Source organism: Suricata suricatta, chromosome 7, assembly GCF_006229205.1.
Source record: "Suricata suricatta isolate VVHF042 chromosome 7, meerkat_22Aug2017_6uvM2_HiC, whole genome shotgun sequence".
In the NCBI taxonomy this organism is placed as follows: domain Eukaryota; kingdom Metazoa; phylum Chordata; class Mammalia; order Carnivora; family Herpestidae; genus Suricata; species Suricata suricatta.
The window spans coordinates 100,925,624-100,944,104 of record NC_043706.1 but is presented as its reverse complement, the minus strand read 5'-3'; the positions used below and the strand labels follow the sequence as shown (position 1 = coordinate 100,944,104).

General features: G+C 37.7%; 1 protein-coding gene across 3 annotated transcripts in view; it reads left to right on the top strand.

The window, feature by feature from the left end:
• GPRC6A (G protein-coupled receptor class C group 6 member A) overlaps positions 1-16,943 on the top strand; it is a 19,372-nt gene extending 2,429 nt beyond the window's left edge. The window contains exons 2-6 of one of the 3 annotated variants that reach the window (XM_029945449.1): positions 957-1,260; positions 3,369-3,680; positions 10,486-10,698; positions 14,492-14,615; positions 15,829-16,943. In XM_029945449.1, coding sequence (XP_029801309.1) covers positions 957-1,260; positions 3,369-3,680; positions 10,486-10,698; positions 14,492-14,615; positions 15,829-16,943 — 2,068 coding nt within the window. Of the gene's footprint in view, positions 1-956; positions 1,261-3,368; positions 4,206-10,485; positions 10,699-14,491; positions 14,616-15,828 lie in introns of all 3 variants that reach the window. The other 2 variants (XM_029945447.1, XM_029945448.1) reach the window with 2 other exon arrangements.
• Positions 16,944-18,481: the final 1,538 nt, after the last annotated feature.

Here is an 18,481-nt window from a genome sequence, read left to right as displayed (position 1 = left end):
TTTAATATTTTTACATTGTAGTACTTGTTTTGCTTGTTGGTGGTGTTTGCTTATTTAATACATTCTGTCAAGGACAGAAATTACATGCAGGTTTTTTCCCCTAGGGAGTGTGTCTTAGGTTTTTCCCTTATTATTTTCTTTACTTTTCATTTTTTTTCCCCTCTTCTTTTTTTGGTGGTGGGGGTGGTTAAGTTTAAATGAAGTTGCTTTTACAGCACCAAAGACTTAATCATCCATTTCCTATATAAAAGGTAGCTACTTTTTTGCATGGACCTCAAATAATAATCTCCTTTAATCTTTAAAAAAATTGAACCTTTACTATATATTAGATACTGTTTGTAACTTTTTATGTACAGAGGTGCATGACCTAAACTTAACAGTAAAGAAGTAATCAAGCAACTCAATCCTCTGAAGTAATCACAAATCAAGAAGTCAACTGGGAAGACCCACTGAAGGAGTAAATAGCTGTTTCAGAACTAAAATAGTGCACTTTATCTAGGAGAAAGCTTTTGAGCTTATACAGTCTGTCTTATATGTAATTCTGAAGAGTCTTACTAAGCTGGCTTCCAATCACAACAGATTACATTCAAAAAAGACAGGCTCATGAGTCTAAAGAGCAGATACTTGGACAGCAACAAAATGCTGACATGTAACTACAAAAAGCAGCATAAATCAGATATATCTCCATACTGCAGAATACTAAACTGAGTGTTCAAATCCCCAAATTAATCATAAATAAGTTAAATCCCATTCCACAGACTCCATTTGAGAAACTATTACCATTTAGAAAGGTTTCCATCAAGAACTATTTCAAAATAAAATTTATACCCTTCAAGAAGAGCTTCACTGATCCAGAAATTGTCTATTATAAGGCAGAGATGTAAATCAAATGAGTTACCATCATGTCTAGAGAAGAGTTATATTCTGATTGTTTTAAAAACTTTGTTTCTCAACAGCTTTGAAATATCCATTTTTCTTCAAACTCTTGCCATGATTCACAGCATTGAGATGATAAATAATTCAACACTATTATCTGGAATAAAACTGGGGTATGAAATCTATGACACTTGTACAGAAGTCACAGTGGCAATGGCAGCTGCTCTGAGATTTCTTTCTAAGTTCAACGGCTCCAGAGAAATCGTGCAGTTTAACTGTGACTATTCCAGCTACGTGCCAAGGGTAAAGGCTGTCATAGGTGCTGGCTACTCAGAAATAACTATAGCTGTCTCCAGGATGTTGAATTTACAGCTCATGCCACAGGTGGGTTTTGTTTTATCCCGTATGTTGATTTTGATCATATTCCTTATTATGAGAAGATCAGGATAACCTGGGAAACTAGCTGGGGAGTTGCTTTTACTTTAACCTTTCTCTTTCTTCAGTTGAAGAAAGGCATGTGCCTTATTATGGACAATATAGTGGGCAAAGCACTAAGGGACTATACGCACCCCTCAACCTGTCAAGTCCAGTTTCTGACAGTTTTTAGTGAGATTTGGATAAGACAGAAATCTGTGAGGGCCTCAGCCACCTTGTTTCTGAAATACTACCAGTTTGATGTTATGAGGAGACTGAGGGGTAAAGGACGTGGAGGTCAAGGAAGACTTCCTGAAATGTGACTGAGGAAGGACAGCCAAGGAAGACAGAAAGGACAGGAAAATATCTGTGCTGAGAAAGCAGGAAGTACAGAGTTGAACTGTCCAAAGAATAACAAAAGGTCAGTATAGCGAGATCAGCTGTATAGAAAGGAGTGCAGTAAGAAGTAAGAAGCATATCTGCAGAGATAAGCAAGGGCTGGTCATTCAGCACCTTATAAGCTGTACTATGGTTTGCATTTTCTTCTGAGTGTGCTGGGAAGCTTTTAGCAGAGACTATGGAATTATATATATCCTTGTAATGCAAAACAATGAATAATCAAGAAATAAGCAAAAAGACCTCTGAAAGCTCTTCACCAAGGTCCTCCATATTACTTAGGGTCAAACAAGTTGCCTTCGTTTCTCTCTCATCACACTGCCCTGTAACTCACGAGGTCACGCTGTGTAGGCTTTCTTCTCAAACAAGTAGCATCTTGGGATACCTACCTAATGTGTACAGAGTTTTTCTTGATTTACAGTTCTGGGGATTTTATTCTAGGGAGAATTACTACCTTCCACAGCTGCAACTGCACCGTGTCACTTGCTCAATTTTTTTTCTACTTACAGCAGCCGCCTGGCATGGTGGAAGGTCAATAGGCTTTAGAGTCAGACAAACTCAGAATTCTCACTTCAATAAATTTAGGGAGGTTAGTTAATATTCCTTTACCTGTGAAATGATAGGATTCTTATGAGATTAAAGGAGAAAATTACAGTGGTTATTAGTGCACAGTGTCCATTAACTAAAATTTAGTTCCCTGACATTACTATGCTGACCTACATTTTGCACCTGGCATTGCTGTGGTCATCTATATTTTGAGACCTGGGCTTCTGTAAAAACAGTGTCTCCTGTGAAGAGTCATCTTTCCTTTTGTGTTTTCAATCATGGAAATTACATTGTTACATGAAATTATCATTGTTAAAAATAGTCTAATTTTCTTACTTATCACCTAACTGGAATTACACATAGTCTATAGAAAATTTGAGCCAAAGCCTTATCTCTGAGATATTTAGGGGAATAATTCTTTTTTTATTTTGGAAATAAACACTTTTTAATAATTTCACTAGGCTATGTAATGGAACTCAAAGTCTTTCGTAAGTACAAGATCTTATTTTTTCTAACTCCAGAAAGTTATATAGTTTAAATTCTTATCCACATTTAGTATATGATTTATATTTGTCTATCTGTTCACTTCTATCAGATGGCAATTTGCTGATAATTTGATTATAATTCTTTTTGCCTTCTAACTATTGGCTCTAATCTTTGTCGAGCCTACACAGCGTGACCTCGTGAGTTACAGGGCAGTGTGATGAGACAGAGATCAAGGCAACTTGTTTGACCCTAAGTAATATGGAGGACCTTGGTGAAGAGCTTTCAGAGGTCTTTTTGCTTATTTCTTGATTATTCATTGTTTTGCATTACAAGGATATATATAATTCCATAGTCTCTGCTAAAAGCTTCCCAGCACACTCAGAAGAAAATGCAAACCATAGTACAGCTTATAAGGTGCTGAATGACCAGCCCTTGCTTATCTCTGCAGATATGCTTCTTACTTCTTACTGCACTCCTTTCTATACAGCTGATCTCGCTATACTGACCTTTTGTTATTCTTTGGACAGTTCAACTTTGTACTTTCTGCTTTCTCAGCACAGATATTTTCCTGTCCTTTCTGTCTTCCTTGGCTGTCTTTCCTCACCTGGAGTTCATCAACACCATAACTAAAAGATTCTGTCAATTTCCAGGTGAGTTATGAATCAACTGCAGAAATCCTCAGTGACAAAATTCGCTTTCCTTCATTTTTACGGACTGTGCCCAGTGACTTCTATCAAACTAAAGCAATGGTCAACCTGATTCAGAAGTCTGGATGGAACTGGATTGGCATCATAGCCACAGATGATGACTATGGACGATCGGCCCTCAACACTTTTGCAGTTCAGACCACAGCAAATAATGTGTGCATAGCTTTTAAAGAAGTTCTCCCAGCCTTTCTCTCAGATAATACCATCGAAGTCAGGATCAATGAGACACTTGAGAAAATCATAGCAGAAGCCCAGGTTAATGTCATTGTGGTATTTCTGAGGCAATTCCATGTTTTCAATCTCTTCAGTAAAGCTATAGAAAGGAATATAAATAAGATCTGGATTGCTAGTGATAATTGGTCAACAGCTACCAAGATTACCACCATTCCTAATGTTAAAAAGATTGGCAAAGTTGTGGGGTTTACTTTTAGAAGAGGAAATACGTCTTCCTTCCATTCTTTTCTTCAAAATCTGCATATATCTCCCAGTGAAAATAACAAAGCCTTAAGTGACTATGCCACACTCTTGTCTGCTTGTGCATATGTCAAAGACAGTGATTTGAGTCAATGCATTTCCAACCATTCTCAGGGAAATTTGGCCTCCAAGGCTAACATGGATATAGAAAGGAACTTCTCCCTAAGAAATGATTTCCTGTGGGATTATACTGAGCCAGGCTTTGTCCACAGTATCCAGCTTGCAGCACTTGCCCTTGGTTATGCCATTCGGGATCTCTGCCAAGCTCGCGACTGTCAGAACCCCAACGCCTTTCAACCATGGGAGGTACTAACTCATACATCCAACAAAATTCCTCTACTATTCTTTCTTTCTTTGCTTTAATTTTTAAATATTTATATTAACTGTCTTTATCGTGTTCCTTTTGAAGCTAAATACATTAAGTGTTTGAATAACATGCATTTATCTCATTAGCTCTTTGTTCCTAAGGATAATAGAGTTCTTATTTTACCTTCACTACTACTCTGACCCACTAAAGTGGGGCTCTTTTCTTTTCCAAGAAGATCCAGTTGATACTATTTTTTGGGAGTATATGGATTTGTATCTGATCTTGTAGTTTTTCAGCACTTCGTATGAATTATCTCTTTTAGTGCTCTTGACAAACATAAGACCAGGCATGTTTAATGGTCCCTTTTACTATCACTAAATACTATCAATGGAAAAACTAAAGCTACAAAGTACTAGAAATATAACTTGTTTGGGTCTTCTGCCTCCAGGTCCTCTGTTTTTCATGGGATCTTATTGGGTTTTAGTCTTAAAGCCTTCAGTTATGACTTTTTACACAGACCAGTCTCCTCGGGACTCCAAGTCTTCTTCAATGAACATTGTTAGATAAATCATAACAATTCCTATGATATCTCAGGTTGAAATGAACCGCTAATTGTGGGTAAAAGAAGTCTTTTCCTTTCTTCTCTTTGATTAGTTTATAGAAACTCAGAGCTTAATGTGGCCCTATTTAGTGAAAATTTTCCGTTGTGTTTTTTAAATGCTGATAAACAAGATATTTGAAAGCAAATTGTTGCTTTATATGACGGTAAATTTTACTCATCAAAATAGATTTCTCAATACTGTGTACTCAAAGCCAAACTCTGTTTTGATGCAAAATCATGTTCCAAAAATAAATTTATTATAAATGTGTAAGGGAAAAAAAGTTAAAAGAAAGTAAGACTCAAGTGTTACCATATATGTGAGTATACAGGACAGGTTATTTCTACTTTCATCATTTTTACTTTAAACAGTCCTAAACACAAGCTCCAAAGTCTAAGGTCATCGGCTTATATTTGGGTGGATCATGTGATGGTATAAGGTGTTTTAAATTTCTCATTTTAAAACGAGTTTTGATCTTGTAAATGCAAGGCAAAAAATCTAATGAGAAGGTAAGACTAAAGATTATGAATTTTTAAATTAAAACTATCTTTTAAAAATATATATATATATATTTATGCATAGCTATTTTAAGATGTCTGTTTGAAAACATACTCTTTGTAATATAAAACTTTAATGAGGGATTGGTAAAAACTACAAATTAAGTAGAGCACAATAATGAAACCACTACATAAAATTTTAATAAGAAGAGGTTGAGAAAGAGTAATAGAGAGAAATTAAACAATCCTAGAGACAAGATAAAGGGGAGAAGACATAAAGAGCCTCTAAGGAAGGACAAATAAAAATAGCTAGGACTATTTATCCACTAAAGATCTGGGAAAGTATTTTAAATCAGGAATAAATCTCAAACATTCTGAGGAAAAGATTTGAGAAAGTATAATTTAAGCAGATCTTCTAAAATGTTTTGTTTAAACAGTAAGAGCCTGGAGTGGTTCTTTATTCCCCCCTGGGAGCCTGGTTATCTAGAAACAAACAGTAACAGATTAGAAAAAAGGAATATGTGAGTGACTTGCTCTTTTGATCTCAATGTTAGTGAATCACAGCTGTGCCAGATTCAGTAGGACAAACAATGCAAACAATTTTTATGAAGAAATCTCCATAGACTTTGTATTTAAAAGATCAGCAACATTTATGATCACTAGAAAAGATAATTCCTAAAGATTATTTTGTTCCCTGGTAAAATTCCCTAATATCTAAATATTACTTTTTAAATAATTTTATATTCAAATAAAATTTTAAAGGAGTTTTTCCCAATATTTGGGGATAGTTCTCAATTTGGCTCCACATTTGGTGACATCTAGGAACAGTGTTCAGGAACAACACAGTCAGAACTGTTTTACTTCAATAGATTTTTTATGTTTCTCAGATGTGCATAAGGATACCACTTCCTTGTTGTGACCAATAATTTTGGTTTTGGGTTTTTTTTCTTTATTTATGATAATATAGAAAGTGATGTATGTAAGATGACATACTGTCTAATAGTCAAACTTCTTATTTATACTTATATTTACCAAATATTTATTGAATGTCTCAATGTTCCAGGCATTGTGTTGAGTGCTGAAAATATTATGGAGAACAAGATAATTCTCTTCTTAAAGTAGTCATCTGTCCACTGATGTGTGCTATCAACCACTTAAGGAGCTGATTACAAGCAGAATGATGCATTATTATGTTTCATAGAGACACAAAATGGCAGAGAAGCACATAACTGAGCCAACCAATTCAGCAATTCAACATTCTCCAAAGATCATAACCTCTCTGGAGAATATGATGGATGAGTAGAACTTAGTCAGGACAGAAATACTCCAACAAGATCTGAGAAGGGAAAGAAAGCATGGCATCTTCAGGGATAAGTACATACTGCCACAGAACTGGAGTCTTTTGTGGAAACTAGAGGTAAATCGAAGTAGAGGGATTAGTGAAGGATTCAGGGCCTAATCAATCAGAGCATTTCAAATTTTGATTTGTAGTAAATGGCCTGGAAATCTTATGCATATGCTAATTCTGTGGGGGGATACCTGACAGTCTGCACTTCTAACAATCTCTTGGGTGATGCAGATACTGCTAGTGCAGGGCCCAACCTTTCAATAGAAAGGCTGCAAACTATGTTTAAAGGTTGGGACTTGATAGAGCAAAGGGGAGCTAATTAAAGGTATTTTTAGACAGGAAAGTGTCCTGATCTGCTTTCCACTGCAGAAGTAGCATTTCATTTCCACTGTGGTGTGCACTGATCAGAGGGACACAAGCCTATGGGCAGAATGACCAATTTGGTAATCCAGGCATAAAATAAGGATGGCTTATACTACAGGTATAAGTACTACAAGTACTGTGTGTGACAGTGAGGATGGAAACATAAACACGGATGTATAAGTGGAAGGATGAAGAGCATCTGAAGATAGATTGGGTATAAAGGATGACAGAGAAAAAGAAGCGAAGTTGTTGCAAGTGATACCTCATTTGGACATTTGATGCCTTTGTTGAGTGGAAACAGAAAAGTAGAGGTCTGATGGGGAGGGAAAGTATCAAGCATTCTGTTTTGGAGATGTTGAATTCAAAGTACTTTGAAGACACTCAGGTATAGCAATGACTTACAGAAGCAGTATAGAAATGGTTAGTCCAGAAGTCAGAAGAAACGTATGCTGAGAAGAGAGTGATTTTGAAGTGATAAGGAAAATAATAACTAATCATTTTTAAGGGTGACTATGCCAGGCATTGACATATATCATCTTTAACCTCTAAAATATTCCAGTATGTCCACAGTTTCATGTTCATTACACTCCATCTTAAGGCAAGAGGAAACGTTACTGGCGACAAGAGACTGACAGCAGTTTAGAGACAGAGGGGACCTCCACAACGAAGATCTGGCCCACAGTCACCCACACAGTTAGCAGTAAGACTGTCCCAGCCTTAGCCCAAGGTTCTTTATGCTACAGCACAGAAAATTTCACAGAAGAAAAAAGACATGGGTTGGGCACCAGACAGAGAGATGCAAGGTTGCTTCCACTGCTCTCTCTAATTCACCCACAAGCCCAGCTTTCTTAGGAAGATGTGGACACTGGCGCAGTCAGGGAAATGGAAAACAACATTAACCAACAGCTTAATTGATGTGGGGTGTGGCCTCCCGGCTCAAAAACAGGTCATTGCCATACACAGGGTGAGTTATATAATCATGGAAATACAGATCTTACTGTTAAAATTTATGGTGTCAATTTATAGTGACTTTCAGAGTATCCATGAAAAACAAATAATTGACAGAAAAAGCTCACTAACTAGAGCACGAATGTTCAAAATGTACCTTAATCCAAAACAAATGCCCTGTCTTACTTGTCAGGTAGTGAATGTACTTTTTGTTTGCCTCCACCCTCTCTCCTATGAGGACAAGCATAGTTATGCTGGTTTATGTACATCATACAATGCTATCGCTATTTACAGAATATGTATGTGTTGGAAAATCTAAGTTCAGGAACTTAAGAACGGAGGAAAAATCAACACATGGGTGGAGGTGGAAACATTGACAGTAGGCCCTAAACCTCCTCTTTTATTTTTATTCCCTTCATATTTTTTCTTGCAGGCAAATGCTAGAAAAAGCTTTTGTTGGTTAATTCCACCATGTAAGATCTGATATCCTGCTTCTTTAAAGTAATACTGATTGTTTTACACCCATTAAAAGAACTAAGAAATCTGTGGGGACTTAAAATAAAATCAATATACATGCTCAGCTATTTTAGTAAAGTGACATTTGGTCAATGACCTGGCTATCATAACTAATATGTTTATCTTAAGATCCAGCTTGATATTCGTATAGTCTATTGACCAAAACAAAAATTGAAGGAAAGAAACATACATAAAAGACTAACTGAGAAGGAATAGAATAAGACTAATTCTATTCAAATAGAATAATTAATGCTTCTTCCAGATTTTGCACTCAACGAGAGCCACATAACATCATAGACTTCGATGAGTAGGCCCAGTGTGTTCAGAGAGGTTTACTTGGCCCGGATTATATATCAAGTGAATGGAGGAGCAGTGTTTTCCTCTCTCCAAGGACAGCGATCTTCCTCTGCAGCGCAATCTCAATCCAGCTGCCTCATTTGTTAGTAAAACATTTCCTGTCCTCGCTGTATTACAAACAAGTTCTCATGTACAAACTCGATAACAAGACACGTAATTTTTCATTGCATTTCTTTCTTCTCAAATTAAAAAAAATTCATTTTGTGAGTTAAATTGGAAATAGAATTTAGAGGTCATTTTACACTCAATCACTGAAACAGATTTGAAAACCATTGGAGATAATAAGATCCCTACCTCCCACCAAATGAGTAACAAAGAATGTGTTTAAAGGGTAGATACTGGTAGTACCTTACACCCTCCAGCCAAACCTCACTGGTGGAGAGACACCCTGAGAACAGGATGCTGTTGTCACTGGACTGTCCCATGTTTGTATCTCTGTCCTCTTTGCCTTCATTTTGGGGATAGTAAGCATAATAACTACTGGCTTGTATTACCCGCTCAGGCTTGGCCAGGAATCCTATTGTGGCTAGAAGGAAATAATGTATTTTCCTTCCTTCCACAGCTCTAGATGACACATTGGCAATTGATTTTGAGTCAGATGGAAAAAACAATATGGAGATCTTGAATTGGATTATTGTTAGGTGCAATGGAAAGAGCTACAAGCCAAAGTATGTGTCCTCAAATTAAATTCATTCACCCTTCACTGGTGGTCGTCACCTAAGAAAAGAGGAAGATGATCTCTGTTCAGTTGTTTCATTGAGTTGTTATGGAGAAGGATATCACACTTCTTAGTATTAGCAAGTAATATATGAACGTCAGGTGACATTCTTAATTAATAGACTCAAAGTAATTTTATTTATTTGCATAATGTCCATTTTAGCTAACAGTGTTAACAGATATTAAACTTTACTAATCACTTTTATTTAAAAAAATTTTAATGTTTACTTATTATTTTTGAGAGAGAGAGGGAGACAGAATGCGAGCAGGGGAGGGGCAGAGAGAAAGACACAGAATCCAAAGCAGGCTCCAGGCTCTGAACTGTCAGCACAGAGCCTGATGTGGGGCTCAAACTCACAAACCATGAGATCATGGCCTGAGCTGAAGTCGAACGCTCAACCTATTGAGCCACCCATGCGCCCATAACCATTACTAATCTTAATCTGTCCCCAATACTGGGATAAACTCTGTATGTTTAATTATATATAAAGCTTACATAAACCTATAAGGTAGGTTTCATTTATTTCATTTCACAGATGGGGAAACTGGACCTAGAAAAAAATTATAAGTGTCAAGACCACATGACTAATGAGATATAGAGCCAGGCAATGCCCCAGAGGATCCATTCTGAAATTCTGCAACGCGAAAAAATAAAGATGCTCAGATTCCAATCTTATAAACTAGAGAAGCTACTCTCCATAAACATTAACTTGCTTTCTCAAATTCACAGAACAAGACTTTGGCAAAAATAAGACTAGAATTGTCAAATTGTTGTTGCCAGATAGTTAAGAACTTTCTCAACTAGTTACAATACTCACTGATCCAGAATGTTCTTTTTCTACTTTTAAGTTATATTCCTTATAAGGCAGTGGTGTAATTGGGATAATGGATGCATATTTCTATTAGTGTTTGTTTCTATTTTTGTATTTTATAGTTACTTGATGCACTAAAAAATGTGACATTCACTGATGAAGGGAATTCATTTCATTTTGATGCTCATGGGGATATGAATACTGGATATGATGTTGTGCTCTGGAAGGAGATTGATGGCCACCTGACTATCACCAAGATAGCACAATATGATCTGAAGAATGATGTCTTCATCATCACAGACCAAGAAACAAAAAACGAGTTTAGAAATCTTAAGGTAATTTTGTGGTAGGTTGCTCTATAGAATTCAAATCAAATTAGTACCTCAACTGCAAAAGTCCTTGACCCCACCAGGACCTCCAGTAAACCTACTGCCTGTTTACTGTCCCCAACTTCCCTCCTTAAATGCTACAGTCAACTTGTGTATCACCCCCTTATACACACTGTCTTCAGCATACTCATCGGACTAGAGCATAATCCTGGTTAAACTCAACTCTTTGTCTAATCAGTATAGCCCCCATGTAGATGAACTTGGCAAAACAAAACCAAAACCAAAAACACGTTGTTGACTGTTCTCACTTTAAAATCATGATCTCTAACCTCCAGTGGGCCTTTAGTGCTATTGGGCAATCAGACTATCACCTTAGTCCCTTATCTCACCTACCTTCCTAGGTAGCTATTTCATCTTTTTTTTCTCTTCTCTGATCCAACATATCTTCCATATCTTCACTTTTAGTTGACCTTGCTTCCTATGTCACTAACAAAAGTGAAGCACTCAGACAGTAGCAGTGTTCCCTTGCCACCACATCTATCTTCCATCCAGTACTATGGATGGCCTGTCTGCTCCTGGCCAAGGTCAACTCCTCCCTTGGTCTCTGGATCCCAACTTCTTTCCACTTACTCAGTGATACTGCTCTGGCAATTCTCCACTCTCTCCCACATCCTCAGGTATTTTCTCTTCTCCATTATCGACATGGTGATATAAATACTGTTATTCCTTCCATCTTCCAAAAAAAGAAAGAAACTCCATTGATCCTCCACTTCTCCTTCTATACAACACCCATTCCTCTATTTCTCTTGATAGAAAAACTCCTTGAAGAATCTAAATACATTCACTGGCCCCAATTTATAGCCTCTCATAATTCTTTTGAACTCTTTCCAATCCAACAAAATTCTTTCCATCTAGTTCACCAATGCTTATAAATCCAAACATTATTTTACTAATTAAGTATTCATAATTAATTATTCACTTCTCTGTAAAGTGCTTTCTTTATTGTTCACACAACATCGCACTCCCTTGACTTTCTTCCTCTGTCATTGGCCACTATTTCGTATCGTAGTCTCCTTTGCTGGCTCATCACTCTACCTGCCTATAAATATTGGCTTACCCAGAGCCCAGAACTGTTCCTCTCTTGGGTAGACACTTTTCCTTAGTGATCTATTCCTAGGATCGTGATTTAAATAATGTCATTCATTATAGAGAAGGAGGATGACTCCCAGCTTTATATCTTCTGAATTCAATCCTAATAAATATACAACTGTGCAACTGACATCTCTATCACAGTATCTAATAGTTATCTTGACTGATTACCTCCGAAACTGAGCTCCCACACCAGCCCTCATCTCAATAAATGGCAATTTCCTTTCAGTTGTTCATGGAAAAACCTGGTGGAATCATTGCCATGCTTCACATTCAATCTAAGTTTCACTTTCAAAATGGACCTAGAATCTGATCACCTTTTGACCTCTACTCCACAGCTGCCACTCCACTCCAAGCTACAATTAGCTATAACAGTAGGCTGCTAACTGGTCTTTCCACTCTTACTCACATTAGTCTGTCCTTAAAGCAGCAGCCAGAGTAATCCTATAAACGATAATACCTTGCTCAAAACCCTCTCTATATATCCTGTTTCTTTCAGGGTAAAAGCCAATGTCTTTAAAAACCTTATATGACCTGCCACCAGGACCTACCTGACCTCATTTCTCCTACCTTCCCCTCCTCTTTGCTTCCTACAACCCCACAAGATTTCTTGTTTTTCCATAGTAACTTCCTTTCTCCTAACTCAAGGCCTTGTAACTGTTATTTCCTTTGCTTGTTTAATATTAATTGATGATCATGTGGTTCACTTTCTCACTTCATTTCTATCTTTCCTAAAATGTCACTAATCAAGGAGGTCTTCCCTGGTCACCTTATTTAAAATGGCAATGCCTACCTAATAATACCTTTTATGTATCCTCATCTTTTTATTTCTCCCTTGTACTTACCACTATCTAACATTCTGTACATTTTGCTTATTCTTCTCTTACTGATTGTCAACCTTGTCAGCTAAAATGAAGGTCTCTGAGAATGCATTTTTGCATTTTTTTCCCTGCTGTGGCTTCAACAATTACAACAGTGCCTAGCATACAATAGGCACTCAAAAAATATGTGTTGAATTAAACCACTATTTTTATTCTAATTTTCCCTGTCCTAAGTTTCAGTAAAGATACTTTTTCCTTGAAAGATAGAAATGTAGCCAACCTTCTGTGTTCTCAAACTTTCATCATCATCTTCATTATCACCACCACCGTCTTCACAATGCCATTGTGAGTCCAGCACTCTGCTAAACACTGTAACTCATACTGGATCTTTTAAACCACATATAGTGACTCATTTTTGTAATGAATACAGAGAGGATTCTCTACTATAATTTCTGCAAGAACCACTATATTTTTTTTCTAATTGACACAATAATGTTTTTATTTTTCTCCAAGACTTATCTCCAGACTTTGTAGGGGAGACATTCAATGAGAAGGAGGTAATAGGATAACAAATAACAGAGAAGGGCTCTTAGTGACCACATGGAAAGGCCTGATCTCCATAAAAAGAGGGACAGATCTTCCTTTCTGATGGAACTACCCATAGATATTTCAAGGAGGTAGTGGAAACAAACAGTGTCTTAGACAAATTAGATCAGATTTCAGGAAAACGCTTGTCAACACACAGGCAAGTTGGGGGTACAACATTTTTGGTAAATCATCAATACCCATAGTCCAAATAATCCCAAATCTTTTGCTATCCCAAAGTTAATAATACCACATTTTAGAATGTCTTTGGTGTATCTTATGCAGAGAAAAGAGAAGATTTCTCTTTTATCCTCCCATAATGTCCTGCCTGCTGAAAACCCAGATCAGGAATAACGATGTTAAGAAGAAAACCATCGTTGTGGACTCAGGGCTATGGAATCTTGGCTACTTTTCCTCTCTCAGCTAGATCATCTTCATCTCCCAGAGAAAAGACCAATTAACTTAGTTGTTGGATTGTGTTCCTGACTCAGAAACAGCTATTACGATAATCTAGAGAAATCTTCATTTACCCATTCTACGTTGGTTTCCTGAAAGGTTTCACAAATTATGCATGAGAAAGGGACTGTAAATGAAAAAAAAGAGCATAGCTGAAGTACAAAGAATTATTAGTTAAATTGGAAACTGAGGGCTCCATAAAATTAGGATGCTACATGTGATTCACATTGTGACATGCCCAATTATAACCTAAAATATTATTTATATATCTAAGGTTGCTTCTTCACTAATACTTTAATGGCTTTAAATTCAAAATTTCCATTGTTTTGTTGTTTAAGTTTAGACTGGACAAGGTCCTTAGATAGCATGATTAATAATCTTCCTCTAAGGAATACAAAATGTCCATTAAATTACTATTTTTCATATGTAGTTGAACTTTTTATGCAACACAAGATTTGTAAGCCATCGTTTATTTCTTAAGTTCCATCACTACACATTTGTCCCTCTGCGAGGGACTTTCTGAAAGAGCTGATTTCCCTTATTTGCTTTCAGACGTTATTAATGTGACAAAAAGTACTTCTTCCTAAGGCAGTTTCACTATTTGAATTATCTTCTGTGTTTCAAACTTGTTCATATGCCTCCAGATGACAAAACAATTCTATTGTGCTATTTAGAAACAATTGAGAGAGACCAAAACCCTATTTCGTAAATGTATCTTTAAATCAATAAAGGTTAGTTAGGAAAATAAATCTTTTAAAAATCGATTTGGGATTTCTTTTACTTTGCAGCAAATTCAATCTAAATGCTCCAAGGAGTGCAGCCCTGGGCAAATGAAGAAAACTACAAGAAGTCAACATATCTGCTGCTACGAATGTGTGAACTGTCCTGAAAATCACTACAGTAACCAGACAGGTAATTATAGTCATGGCAGCATGTACAGTGACTCCCCCGAAACACTTCTCTTAGGCTGGGGCACCTGGGTGACTCAGGCGGTTAAGCATCTGACTTCAGCTCAGGTCATGATCTCACAGTTCATGGGTTCGAGCCCCTGCGTTGGGTTCTGTGCTGGCAGCTCAGATCTTGGAGCCTGTTTTGGATTCTGTGTCTCCCTCTCTCTCTGCCCCTCCCCTACTCATGCTCTGTCTCAAATATAAATAAACTATAAAAAATTTTAAAAAAAAGAAATACTTCTCTTCAGCTGGTTTATTCTACATGAATCTTATTTTGGTTTTTCATTTAAAAAAAAGCATCTCATATTCTTGCAAGATTAAATCTCAGCAAAATTTCATTTTATCTTGGAATTTGCTCTATTATATCAGCAGAATCACAACCAATACGTAATAGAGATGTGAAAGTAACTTCACTTCCAAGGAAAGATGTCAAAATGTCAAATGCTCAAATAGATATACTTCCTCTCCTGCATTTCTCAAAACAATGTGAATTCTTTGCGATTTTTGTCCATGTATCCCCCACATGGACATGCTGGCCTTGTAACTGGAACACAATAACTATAATAAAACAAATGTCAAATTAGCTAAACTGAGCATGATAAAAACTCAGAGGTGCTTCACCCGGAGATCTCATTCTCCCTACTGAGAAGCAACAGTAGCCTATGAAGAACCTTCTGTAAAGCCTAAAAAGAACCTTCTGTGAGACAAGGGGATGAACTATTGACAAAGATGAGATGCTACTAAACCGGTCTTTAACAATTTCACAAGATCAGTGCAAAATATACAAAGTAAAGAACAAGAATAAGGTCAGCAGACTTACGGGGTCTTAAAAGGAGCTATCAGCACTTTTCCTGGAGTCAAGCCTACTTTAAAAAAAAATTTTTTTTAATGTTTATTTGTTTTTGAGAGAGAGAGAACATAAATGGGGAGAGGCAAAGAGAGAGAGAGGGAGATATACAGAATGTGAAGTGGGCTCCAGGCTCTGAGTTGTTAGCACAGAGCCTAACACGGGACTCAAAACCACAAACTGGGAGATCATGACCTGAAAGGAAGTCAGACACTCAACCTACTGCATCTGCACTATTACTAAGAAGGAGTCTCATTCGTAGCCTCATTGTGGACAATCACCTGGTTTAAATGTTTGCGATGTAATTGACTCTCTCTCTGTCTTTTAGATATGGATCACTGCCTTTTATGCAACAACGAAACTCAGTGGGCCCCTGTAAGGAGCACAGCATGCTTTGAAAAGGAAGTGGAGTATCTCAACTGGAATGACTCCTTCGCCATATTGCTCCTGGCCCTCTCCCTGCTGGGAATCGTGTTTGTTCTGGCCATTGGCATAATATTTACCAGAAACCTGAACACACCTGTTGTGAAATCATCTGGGGGGTTGCTGGTTTGCTACGTGATCCTTCTCTGTCATTTCCTCAACTTTGCCAGCACAGGTTTTTTCATTGGAGAACCACAAGACTTCACATGTAAAACCAGGCAGACGTTATTTGGCGTGAGCTTCACTCTCTGCATCTCCTGCATTTTGGTGAAGTCCCTGAAAATCCTGCTCGCCTTCAGCTTCGACCCCAAGATGCAGAACTTCCTGAAGTGCCTCTATAAACCGATCCCCATCATCTTCACTTGCACAGGTATCCAGGTTGTCATTTGTACAATCTGGCTAATCTTTGCAGCACCTGCTGTGGAAGAGAATGTCTCCTTGCCCAGGGTCATTCTCCTGGAATGTGAGGAGGGATCCATCCTTGCCTTTGGCTCCATGCTGGGCTATATTGCCATCTTGGCCTTCATTTGCTTCATATTTGCCTTCAAAGGCAGGAAACTACCTGCAAATTACAATGAAGCCAAATTCATAACATTTGGCATGCTCATTTATTTCATAGCTTGGATCACATTCGTCCCCATCTATGCTACCACATTTGGTAAATATTTGCCAGCCGTGGAGATTATCGTTATTTTAATATCTAACTATGGGATCCTGTGTTGCACATTCTTCCCCAAATGCTATGTTATTCTTTATAAGCAAGAGACTAACACAAAATCTGCCTTTCTCAAGATGATTTATAGTTACTCTTCCCACAGCGCCAGCAGCCTGGCCACGAGTCATGTTTCCCTGGACTCCACTAGCAGCAACCTTGCAGGAACCAATCCCAACGCTGGTGGCAAGCCTGCTGCCTGGCAGGAAAGCAAGGATCTGCAGGCACAGGCATTTGCACACACAGGCAGAGAAAATGCTACAAGTACATCGAAAATTTTGCCTCGAAAAAGAATTTCAAGTATATGAAGGAGTCCTTAAGGAATGGCACGTTCTGGAATAAAATGTCTCTCGGGTTTCTGTGTTTAAAATGTGCATTTATTTCTCAACAGACATGTTCTATGTGTTTCTTCACTGCCACCATGTTCACCAATGTTTGGTTGAACACTTCCTCTGTCCAACTACTTCTTTAACAAAGAAAATAGTACCCTCAACCTGGAAATGCCCTCATTCCTTCTCACCTCCATCTGCCTCCATCTTTATCTCCTTCTTCTTAGACACATAGGTAAAGGTATCTTTTCTATTCAAAATTAGCCCATATATATCATTCTCATTGTGTCCTCTAGCTCCTCTTCTCAACCTTTTCATATGGGTCCTCCTTCTGCCCTAAACATCTTTACCTTCCCACCTCCACTGCTCAGTCAGTTCAGTTGAACAAGGATCTGAGCAGGAACCAATGAGCCAGGTGATATGCTAAATACAAAAGTAAAAGAAGGACCAAAGCATCATTTCCGACCTCAAGGAGTTCAAAATCCAAGGGACACAGTCACGTATCAATATCTTCATTTCAGTGTGGGGATTTCTATGATTGTCCTGTGCACAGGGCACTGTGACAGGATAGTGAAGGGGCACTTAGCCATCCTGGGGATGATGAGAGAGCTTCAAAGAAAGCTAAACGTGGGATACAATGTTTATGGGAAGTCTTGAAAGATAAACAAGAGTTAGCTAATCAAAGAAAGTACAGAAAGCTGTTCCAGAAAAGGGGGGAAAGCAAGGAGCAGCAGCAGGAAGTGTGTCAAGGTGAGCTCAGGATAGTACAGTCATTTGGTATTACTAGAGAGGAGTCCTCTTTTGTATGTAGAGAGTACATCATGAATGAATACCATAGACTGGAGTTATGTTTTTAAGTTTATTTATTTATTTTGAAAGAAAGAGAGAGAGGAGGGGAGGGAAAGAAAAAGAAAAGAGAGACAGAACCCCACGCAGGCTCCACACGATCAGTGTGAGATCATGACCTGAAGTGAAATCGAGTCAGAGGCTTAACACACTGAGCCACCCAGGAACCCATGGAGTTCTTTTATAAGGAGCTTAGGTCTTTATTTTGTGGTAAGAAAGTCATCAAAGTATCTGGCAGAAAGATGACAGGTTTCAAGTCCCATTTTAGGAAGATCACTCTGATACAAGGTAGAGGATGGAGTCTAGTTGGGATAGGATTAGGATCTACACCAGGGAATAGAGAAAAGAATACAAATATGTATTCTGCTATATAGGAAGTGGTAATTTACTTGAAACAGTTGGTGAGGGGTAAGGTTAAGCTTCTAGTTCTGTTTATTGAAGAAAATGTACAATACAGGAAAAAGACTGGTTCAGAGTAATTTCAAGATGTATCAAGCATTCATATGGATATAAGACTCTGAGCTCAAGGGACAGGTCAGGGATGCTGATGAGGGTTTGAATGCCATGTTCACCTTGCTGCCCATCCTTATATAAGAGATAAACATAAAAAATAATATTGCCTCCAATCTTGCCATTCTCTTTGACTACACCTCTATTTCTCTTTCCTCTTC